We start from the raw sequence: 11,313 nt of genomic DNA, 5'->3' as shown, positions 1-11,313 counted from the left end.
GCCTGAATCCCAGAGAACAAGCCACTGATGATGTTCCAGGCATTAGCGTGAAAGCACAGACAGAGGGGAAGCTGCTGGACAGAGGAGAAGGGGAGGGGTGGGGAGAAGTGAGTGAAACGGGGGGGGGGTGACCATAAGGCCAGGGGTGGGAGGATCAGGGACCATAAGGGACGGCCTTGTCTTTGAACAGAACTTGGGGGTTCTTGGGGTCTTTCCCCATCTGAGAGAAATCAGTGAACCAATGGTCAAAATGAAAGGCCGCTCAGTCTGGAAGGGCCCTTCACCCTGGGGGTCTCTGTCTGGGACGGTCGGGGGAAGGGACTGATGGAGGAGAGGAGTCATTTACAGACTATCAGTGCTGGTAGCAGGAAGGCCCAGGGCCCCTCCCTCCCACAGACACAATTGTTTAGCAGGGTGAGAGGGGGGTTCTCGTCCAGGAGGGGACCCCCTTGCCGGCTTCTTCCCTAAACTCGCCCTTAATGTGAGCCCGCCTCCGATCGGGCCCCCTCGGGCTCGGTGTCGAGCCTTGTGGCTCACTCCCACTCCCATGGGGGTGGGACACGCTGCCCCCACATCGCCCAAACACAGCCCCTTCTGCCCAAATCCAAACAAGCCTCTCTCTGTCCCCTAGTTCTGTCCCCACTGCGTGTCTCCCTCCTCTGTCTGGGGGCCAGAGTGATTCTCTGCTTGTACAAGAGTGACCACGGCCCTGCCCCCTCCTTAGGCCCCCAGTGGTTCCCACTTAGCTCTGGGACCAAAGAGAAACTTGGGTTTGACCTTTAATGACGGCTCGGCCTCTTCCTCCCCTGCCAGCCTGCTCACACCCCCGGCCGGCCAGCTGCTTCCTTGCGGGGGTGCGCTCTTTCCTGTCTCCATTTCTGTGTTGGCTGTACCCCGGGCTCCCCCCTCTCTGACCTCCCCAGCTTCTCAGCGACGGGAGCCCTGCTGCTTTGGGGGCCTTCCCTGCTGGAGGCTGCCCCTGGCACTTTGTCTTTCATGCACCCTGAGTCCTGAGGGTACCTGGGACACACAGAGCATCTGAGCTTCCTGAGGGAAGGGATTCTTCGCCTTTCTCTGTGTCCTGGTGCTTCGCTCAGAGCCTGGCAGAAGATGGCAAATCCCCGCCACGGCCAGCCCCTGCTCTCCTTCATACGCCAAGGACCTAGCTTAGAGCCTCACGATCCCATGCCTGCGCTATTATAATAATCTGCTAGCTGGCCTCCGTTCCCTGCCTGTGTCAAGCTGTCCCCCAGTCAGCTGTCAGAGCAATCACTCCGTGGTTGGCCCCTCAAACCGGGCATGGCAGCTGCCAGCCTTGGGCAAGATCACCAGTGCCCATGTTTGGAATGATCCATGTTCCTTCCCCCTTCCCCTCTCCCCTCCCCACCCCTCTTCTCCTCTCCCCATTTCCCTTCCCTACTCCCTGCCCTTCCCCTCCCCACTTCCTTCCCCTCTCCTCTCCTCCCTACTTCTTCCCCCCTCCCCTCTCATCTTCTTTGCTCTCCTCACTCTTCTTCCCTTTCTACTTTCCTTTTCTCCTCACTCCCCTCCCTTCTCCTTTGCTCCCTCTTCTCCTGTCCTTTCCTCTCCTCCCTTCCCTTCCTCTCTTCTTTTTTGCTTTTTCTTTACCTCTATCTCTCTCTCTCTCTCCCCTCTCCATCTTCCTCTCCCTCCTCCATCCTCTATCTCTCTTTCTCCACTTCTCTCTTTCTCTTTTTCTCTCTGTCTCTTATCTCCCCCTCCATTTCTGCCTCCTTTTTTCCTTCAAGGCCCTACTCAAGCTCTATCTACAACAAGAAGCCTTAAGCCTCCTTAGTCTTAGCGCCTTCCCTCTGAGACTGCCCTCAATTTGTCCTGACTATATTTTGTCTACACTTAGCTGTTTGCATTTTGTCTCTTCCATTAGAATGTAAGCTCCTTGAGAGCAGGGATTGGGCTTCACCCTCCCCCACCCTCCTTGCCCCCTCCTCTCCCCCCATTCCCACTTCCCATCCCTCACCCCCCCCATTCCCAGCCCCCACTAGTACTTATCACTTAATAAATGCTTGCTGAGCAGCTCACCTAACTACCACTTTACCCACTACCACTATTTTAACATAGGTCACACCAGAAGGCAGATTTGCCCTTCCATCATTTCCTCTTCCTTCTTGATTTTCCATCTCTCTCTCTCTCTCTCTCTCTCTCTCTCTCTCTCTCTCTCTGTCTTTTTCTGAGGCAACTGGGGTTAAGTGACTTGCCCAGGGTCACACAGCCAAGAAGTGTTAAGTGTCTGAGACTAGATTTGAACTTGAGTCCTCCTGACTTCAAGGCAGGTGCTCTCTCCACTGCACCCCCCAGCCGCCCCCCACCTATCTTCAACCTGGCTTCTTCCCTGCTGCTTCCAAACCCCCCAGAGCTCCCCTATCTTTCCAACCATACAAACAAGTCCTAATCTAGATCCTCCTGTTCCCTCTCTCCTCATAGCCCAACTCCTGGAAAAAGCTGAATGTCTGCTCTGCCTCCATTTTCTCCCCTCCCATTCATTTCACAGCTTCTCACGAGGCAGCTTCCTTCGCCATTACTCATCTGGAATTATTGTCCCCAAGGTCACCAAACTTGTTATATTGCCAAGTAAATCCTTCTGGATAAAGCCCTGCCATCCATTGCCAACTGCTGCTGATTTTACTGTTGCCTTGTTTCTCCTATAGCCTGCTTTCTCCCTCTGAGCCTTCCCCACCTTGGCAAGAGATCCTATCACCTCGCCCCTAGACCACTGCAATAATTGCCATTTTGTCTCTCCACCTAAAATCTGAGCCATCTTTAGACCAGCCTCCAATCAGTCATCAGAGAGCTCTTCCTTTTAAAGCCCTGGTCTGACTGTGTCACTCCCTTATCAGTAAACCCCAGTGGCTCCCTATTACCTCCAGGATCAAATAAGGAATCCTCCTTTTGGCTGCTAAAGCCATTCATAACCTTCTCTCTTTCTTTTCTTTTCTTTTCTTTTTTTTTTTTAACAGTTTTTATTTTATTATTTGTTATTAAAGTTTTATTTTCAAAACATGTACGGATAATTTTTCAACACTGATCTTTGCACAGCCTTGTGTTCCAAATTTTCTCCTCCTTCCTCCACCCCCCCCCCCACATGGCAAGTAATCCAATATACATTATTCATATTAAAATATATTTTAACAATTTTAAAAAGTTATTTCTCTCTGCGTACTTTTGGATCAAGCATACTGCCGATCCTTGCACAAGACACTATCTCCCCATCCCTTGCCTTTTCACCGAATGTCCGTTATAGCCAGAATGCTCTCCTCCCTCCTTGGGGACGTTTGTGGAACTTACCCTGACCAGGTAAAGATTCACATCAAGGAGCTCTTATAGCCTTTCTTATGACCTTTAACCTCTCTACATCTCAGTTTCCCTACTTGCAGAATGAAGAGATTGGACTAGGTAAACTTTGAAATTATTTTCTTCTCTAAACCTATGAGGTTATTATACACTTGTATAATTTGAATACATATTTCACATATTTATCTGTATAGATATTCTATCTCCCCAGTATCATGGAAACTCCGTAAGGAGACTGTTGTCTTCTTGCTTTCTACCTTTCTAGATCCTAGTATGGCGGAGGCGCTTAACTTTGGTTAAATTGAATCGAAGGTAATTGAATGGCGTGACAGATCAGAGAGACATCACATAACATCAAGCACTCACAGCATTTCTGGAGGTCATAGAACCAAGTGTCACCATTGGGTCACTACAGAATGAAAATCAACACGCACAGCTTTTGTTGGGGGAAGAACAGTTGTTCAACTAATTTATGGACACGATCACTTAAACGGCTATTTGTGTTTCATTTTCTCATATTTTTTATTTATGAAACTACATGTACATTTCAATGAAAGGTTATTTTTTTAAAATTACATCTGTCTTAGAAACTACCCCCCCCCACACACACACAAGCATCCCCAAAACAAAGAATATTGAACTTCAGAGCTGGTAGGAGCCATAAAGATTATCTAACTTGACTCCTTAAGGATGGGAAAATTGAGATTTAGAGAACAGTAATAGATTTACCTAAACTCATACAGCTGGCTAGATAGTAGTGTCTTCCAGCCTGATAATAATTTGACTTTGGTGACCTCTAAATTCTTTCCTAGTCCAAATTACTCTTGAAGGTTTCTCTCCATCCCTTGGAATACAGTTGCTTCCCGATCTGAAATTCTGTGTTCTAAGGGTCCTTGCATTTCTGACAATCTGTGTTCTAAGATGCTTCCCACTCTAATTTCCCTTCCATTCTTGAAACTGTGTTAAGGTCCCTCCCATCTCTGATGTTCTATGTTTAACTTCTCTTCCAGCTCAGAAATTCTGTATTTTAAGTTGTATTTCAGTTCTGATATTCTGTGTTCCTAAAACCCTCCCAACTATGAGTCTATAATATGTTTTTCTGTCTTCTGTTTTTAAAAAATAACCTCATGGACTGGTTAAAATAAGGTGCTATTCACACCACATCTGGTTTTTCTTTCAGTAACAACACATGAAAATTGTTCTTCCTCAAAACGACCATTCTTAAAACTTGATCTCAGCATACTCGGTGCCAGTATATGCAGATTTCTGGGGATTGGGGGTTTTCAGGTTCTGGAAGCTGAGGCAGGCATAATGCAGCTCTGGTTCCTCCTGAGAGGTGGAGCTTGTTGTTCTGTGGGATACTGGTCTCAGGGCTTGTTTTGATCTCAGTATCCTATCTGGATTCTGTAGAGAGAAGGAATAGTGTCAGAGTGACTAGTAGGAGCCTTGGACAAGAGGGTGATTGAGTAGGAACAGTTGAAGAAAGACTAGAAGACATTTTCAGTTCTTAAAAGGGCATAGGCTGGCTTCTTTTTTCCTTCCCACTAGGTGGGATTGCCTCTCTTACATCTGCATTATGGGTCACTCTTTAAGATTTTTTATATTCCCTTCCAAGCCACATTCAGAACTGTTGAAGAGTGGACCCTATTTTCCCCAGCCCTTGAATTGTACATAACCTCTGACAAGAGAGGTCTAGTTCTTACATCTTAAATGCCAGCTAGTCATTTAATGATTTCCTCCCATTTTAACAGGGCACACTCTGGATACGGGGAGTAGGGAAGATGGGTAGGGACAGTCCCAGGGGCTATTCCTCTGCCATCATTTCTTCTATGACTTTGAGGAGGATTCCCCCAGTTGTCATGACATGGCCAACCCATTTCTTCTTTAGATCTCCATGTCACAGGTTTGATTTCTTTCCCCAGAAAAAACTAGATAAAATAAAATAAACTCACATTGTCAGAACAATAACAATAATAAAGACAATTTCCACTTGAAATCACAGAAAGCTCCCTTGAAGTACTGTGGATAAAACAGAAATGGAAACGGCTATGCCGGAGTTACTCACCAAGGGGATGGCCTCTGAGGGAAGATGCTTATCACCCACATTGACTTCAGTTTCAGATGCTTTGGTCCTCATCGCTGTTGACTTCCTCTTATGGATCTTCAGTCTGATTAAATAAATGCATAGCTAATAACCAGGGCTTAGAGCTTGTTCTCTATACCAAGTCCTCCTCCATCCCACTCTTTGAGACCTCTGTTATGGTTGAGATTAAGACAACGATACTCAGAAGATGGGAGAAAAGATGGGGGGAAGGGAAGAGAAGGGGACGTAGCCAAATAATTAGTAAAAAGGAAAAGACTTTTAATAGATCCTAAAGATAATACTCCTTGAAAGTCAAAATGAACTAAGAATCATGGGATTTTGAGAATGAGAATGGACCTTTAAGGTGATATAGTCTAATTCATAATTATGCCAAAACCCATTCTACTATATGCCCAAGAAAAGACCAATCAGCCTCCAGCTGAAGACTTCTATCAATGGAGAGCTCATGACCATATTAGGCACCTCGTTATTTTTTTTAGACACTTTTGAAAGTGAGGAAATTGCTTATGTTGTATAGCTGAAATCAGACTCTGTTCTTTAGTCTGGACTCCAAAGAGAATGAATCTAATTCCTTTCCCCCACAACAGCCTTCAGATATTTTAAGACAGTTAACATGGGCTCCCTGTCTTTTATTTATTGTTCAACGTTATTTCCTGGTGATTTCTTGCTTTCCAAGTCTATCATCATCCTGATTATCTTTTCTAGACATAGACTAGCCATCTAGTCTTGAAATGAGGCAACCAAAACAGAATACAGTACTCCATCATGGGATGACCAGGGTTGAAGGCAAGGGGATTAAGCCAAAAGTCCTTTGGCTTTTCTCATAATCATGTCATACTTTTAAGTTTTAATAAGTTTAGCCCCCCTTAAAAATCTCATTAGTTTTTTTCCAACACAAATTGCTGCCTAGTTTCACCTTTCTCATGCTGGACTGCTACAACTGACTTTTTTGGACTCATGTAAAACTTTACATTAATTGTCATCATTTTGATGTGACTGAACTATCTCCTAATCCTTTGTGTTACCCGTTTCAAGGGTTCAAAGCTTCTGCTTGATGGACATAACCTCAAGGAGATGACCCTTAGGGAAGAGGGTGACAATAATTGGCCTTGGAAAGCATTCACAAGAGATAAGTGATGGTGTTGTCATGCATTTCTTTAGACTGGGAGTTCTTAACCTGGGAGTCTATGGACCCATTTCATGGGTATATAAATTTAAAAAAAATTTTTGATATCTTTATTTGAAATACAATTGTTTTCCTTTGCAATTTTATGCATTTAAAAATATTATTATAAGAAGGATCTTCCCAAGACTGCCAAGAGAATCCATGACACAAAAAAGTTAGCAACGACTACTTAAACTATGGATTGACCAGTGAAGTCACGTTAGTCATATAATCTTTCATGGGGGCAGAAACCCAAGATCATGGCCATCCAGAAGTATATGATTCATTCCAGAGAACTCTTGACAACTCGGAGCTGCAGACCCCGGAGTTACAAATACTCAATACTCCCATCCCTCTCCAGCCCCAATACTCACAAAATAAGGAGGCAAAAAGATAAGAAGCCAATGACAAAAGCTCCACAGGAAATTCCCAGGGCGAATGTTTTTATGTTCATTCCAGTGTCTGGAGTAGTTCTGTCTGAACACAGAAGGGATTGGGAATGAATTAATCAATAAATAAACGTTTGATACTCTGTAGGCATCAATCCTGCCTTACATTCTATGAGTGGAAGCAACATATTCTTGTATAAATAATAAAGTAAAAATGTTTGCAAAGTAAAGATAAGAAATTTTTTCCCTTTTGTGTATGCAGGGGAGATGATGGAAAGAATTATTAGCAGGATGGGATGTGGGGAAATGGGGATCAAGAAAGGCATCATGTAAGAAATAATACCTGAGGTGAGATTTCTAAGAGATGGAGATGAGGAGAAGAGGAATGGGGATCAGCCTGGCCAAAGGCTCAACATAGGAAATGGAATGTGGTGTTTTAGCAAGTGGGATAGTTTAAATAGAATGTTAAATAGGAAAGGAAGAATGGAGTCACATTGTGAATAGCTGTTAAAACCAAGTAGCAGATATCTGACTAAGATGACAACTCAGTCAAATATGTGGGAAAGAATTTAGAATTCAGTTTAATGAGTAGAGTACTCATTCATTGAATTTTTTTTCCATTTCACAATTCTATTTTTCCATGAATTGGTTTCTTTTTCATAGCTATTTTGTAGGGAGTTATGTGGTTTTCCCATTCCATCATATCTATTTTTAAGAAGTTTTCTTCAAATAATCTTTTTTCCTTTTCTATACTCTCTTGCAAAAATCTCATTTCCTTTCTTCATTTTTCTTCTAACTCTTTTTAAAGATCCTTTTTGAACTCTTCCAAGAAAGCCATGTGAAATGGGGACCAGCACATATCTCCCTTTGGGGCTTCATCTGGAGTTGATTTGCCTTTAAGAACCTCAGGGTTTGAGGTCTGTTCTCTCTCTTCATAAAAGTTGTCTATGGCCAGAGTTCTTTTTGCTTTTTTGCTTATTTTTAAGGGTTGAGATCTACTCTTAAGACAAAGGGGTGACAGTTGCTTTAGTTTGCCCCTGGGACCAGTATTTCTAACTGACTTCTGGGGCTGGGTAATCATGGCCAGGTCCCACGTTCTTCCAGGGCTCAATGGCTTACAATTTGCCTTTTGTATTTGTTTTTGGTTGTTTTACATCAAACTTGCTAAACCACCAGCTTGCAACACAGTAGCCTAAGAGCCTTATAGAAAATTCCCCAGTGAGCGTCTACACCCCAGTTCCTGCCCTGGGGCTCCCTATGCTGAGGTGTGGGCTTGTCAGACTGTCTTCCTAGCCAATTGAGACAGGCCTGTTCTGATGTTATTCCAAAATATCTTCTTCTGGAAATGTGTTATACTCCAAATATTGTGGGATCTGTCACTCCAAACAAGTTCAGAGGCTTAATCTGCTGTTGGTTTGAGAGAAGGTCAGAGCAGCTCAGATAGAGACGTGTCTGCTCTCCACTATCTTGGCTCCTGATTCCAGAGAACTCACAATGTATCATGCAGCTGCTCATTTTCTGACAGAGGGGTGATTGTCTCAGAGAACAGGTTGAGACATTTCCCCACCCAGATATAGCTAATAAAGGAATTTTTTTTTTTTGCTAGACTATACATGTCTATAACAAGAGTTTGACTTTTCTTTCTCTTTCAATGGGAAGAGATGAGAGAGAGAGAAGGTAGATTTTAATTATTTAATGTAATTTAAAAACATATGATTGTCTATTCTGAGGTTGCTATAATCTATCCTAACAAAAAAATCTAAAAATAGCACTGGACCACATAATAATTACCAAGAAGTCAAAAAAGAAATTACTGGGGGAAAAGTGATTTCATTCAGCCTAGAAGTGAATAAAACATAAGCCAGAAGCCCATACCCAACTAGAAAAGAATCTGATAAAAAAGCTAGGCCAATATAGATCAGATTGTCCCCACCATAGTGGGACCATGGGGTCCCAGAGACTGGTCAGGAACATGCAGTCCTTGATGAAAACATTCAGGCTTAGAACACCCCCGCTCTAAAAACATTGGAGATCAAAAACCCTGAAGAATAACACCAAATCTCAAGAATCACTGAGTGAAGAGACACTCTAGAAGGCAGAGGTCAGAGGAAGAAAATAAGTAACCCTGCTCAGGACCACGAGAGGTCGAACACCTCAGTTTAAATTTTACTAGGGAACAAAGACTATCTTGGCATGAAACATCAATTCAGAAAGCAAAGCTAGAACTTTGAATAAGCAGAAGATATCGATCACAATGAAGTATGAACCCAGATATATCAGGAATCCAGTTTAAAAGAGGAGAATAATTTCATAAAAACTACAAGCATAAACCAAAGAGGAAAAATGGATCGTCTTTGACGTTTACAGGAGTTCCATAAGAAAGAGATTTTTAAAATGAAATAAGAACTCAAGAGGAAAGAAATGAAAAGAGAAGAAAAAGTACTTAATGGACTTCCTGAAAAGTAGAAGAGAATAAAATAATTTCATGAAACAATTAGAAATATCAGAAAATCTTAAATTTTAAAAATGTAATTTTAAATAAAAAAATTGAAAATTAGAAAAATAGAAAAAATGCAAGATAAGATAATGCAAACTATATGTGCAAATACAAAAACAACTGACTTGGAAAACAGGTCAAGGAGAGATCATTTAAGAAAAATCAGTTTCCCTAAAAACAGGATACTCCTCCTCACACACACAAAATAACCTCATATACTATATTTTAGTAAATCACAAACCACAATTTTCTAGATCCATTAGAACCACAAAGTACAGTGAAAATAAAAAAGAATACATGCACTACTTCTTGAAAAAAATCTCCAAGAGGAAAATTGCCAGAAATGTCATCATCACAATGTAGAAATTAGAGATCAACAAAAATATATTGCAGATAGTCAGTAAGTCCAGATACTAAAGAACTAAAGTGAAAATCACTCAGGTCTTGGCAGTTTCTACCATAAATAAGAGCAGATTTTGGTATATAGTACTCTAAAGGACAAATGAGAAAAGCACACAAGCAAGAATAACTTATCCGATAAAGTTAGGTGAAGCAGATTTACTGGGAGAAAAAGCAAAATCATAACAATTAGAGACCTTAATTTGTCTTTTTAAAATCTAGATACAATTAACCAAAACAGGTAAATAAGCAAGAAATTAAGATAATACATGATAGGGAAGTAAACTTTTAATGGGATAGAGGTTTTTCAAGTTTTCCTCATGACAAGACCAGATTTTAGTAGAAATTTTGAAGTGCAGACAAGCAAAGTCTAGAAACGTAAATATGTAGCATATCCCAGAAGTCAGTGCAGTTACCAAATTATATAGAGGGATCTGATTGAAATACATAAGATTAGTCCTTCCATAATAGAGAATGTTCAAAGGATATGAATAGGTAATTCTGAAAGAATAGATGAAATCAATCTTATGAATAGCCATATTTTAAAATTCCAAATTATTAATATTGACATTTGTATATCAAAACAATTCTGAGTCAGCTTTAAATCTATCAAATTAGCAAAAATGACAGAAAAAACCACCATTGTTGAAGGGAATATGGGAGGAGAGTCATATTAATAATGCACTGCTGGTGGAGCTCTGGATTTGACTAGACATTCTAAATGGTCATTTAGAACTGTACTCCAAAAGTCACTAAATGGTGCATCCTTTGGGCCCCAGTGATAATATTACTAGGCTTAGACCCCTCCAAAGAGATCAAAGAAAGAAGGGAAATCACTAAAGCACAAAAAATATTTGTAGCATCTTTCCAGCTGCTGTTCCAACAAAGAATTGGAAACTGAGGAGGAGAAAACACAATGGCTGAACAAATTATAGGCTGAACAGAAATATAGTGTGTGAATAAAGTCAAAGAAAGGACTACTGGTTACATGGCATTAGAAGTGACATTTCTAGAAAAGGATCTGATTGGTGGGATTTTTTTTTCCAATGAGAAGATACAGGAAACCAGAAGCTACAGGTCCTCCTGAACTGTCATTGAGTCAGGGGTATCCAGACTGGGAAGTCTGGGAAGATCTATGGAAAAGTAAAACCTCGGGTTCCTCCCTAGATCCTGAGGTCCTCCACTGCCAGTCAATTCTTGTCTACCCCACTTACATCCCCTCTATCTCCCAAATAAAGTTAGTAGAAGCAGGTAACCAGCATCTCTGAAAAGGTGAGACTAAGAGGAGAGATCCAGGTTCTGTCCTCATGCTTCCTGAAGTCTCAGCATCTTTGAGTATGAGAATCTGCCTGTCTAGGAAGAAAGGGATCCAAGAGAGCCACTATATGAAGAAAAAAGGGTCTCTAAAGGACTTATCAGTCCTAGGAAC

At 41.9% G+C, this 11,313-nt stretch overlaps 1 protein-coding gene across 1 annotated transcript in view; it reads right to left on the bottom strand.

Annotated features, from left to right (window-relative positions):
- Positions 1-3,853: 3,853 nt before the first annotated feature.
- The window catches only part of LOC105750163 (sialic acid-binding Ig-like lectin 12), a 29,819-nt gene continuing 22,359 nt past the window's right edge, over positions 3,854-11,313 (bottom strand). Inside the window, exons 9-11 of the mRNA XM_031961690.1 lie at positions 6,974-7,076; positions 5,396-5,498; positions 3,854-4,734 (exon numbers count right to left, since the gene is read on the bottom strand). Of these exons, the coding sequence (XP_031817550.1) occupies positions 4,552-4,734; positions 5,396-5,498; positions 6,974-7,076 (389 nt within the window). The 3' untranslated portion in view covers positions 3,854-4,551. The remainder of the gene's footprint in view (positions 4,735-5,395; positions 5,499-6,973; positions 7,077-11,313) is intronic.

This window comes from Sarcophilus harrisii, chromosome 3 (assembly GCF_902635505.1).
Source record: "Sarcophilus harrisii chromosome 3, mSarHar1.11, whole genome shotgun sequence".
Lineage (NCBI taxonomy): Eukaryota > Metazoa > Chordata > Mammalia > Dasyuromorphia > Dasyuridae > Sarcophilus > Sarcophilus harrisii.
Note: the sequence above shows the minus strand (reverse complement) of the source record. Positions and strands in the feature narration are given on the sequence as shown.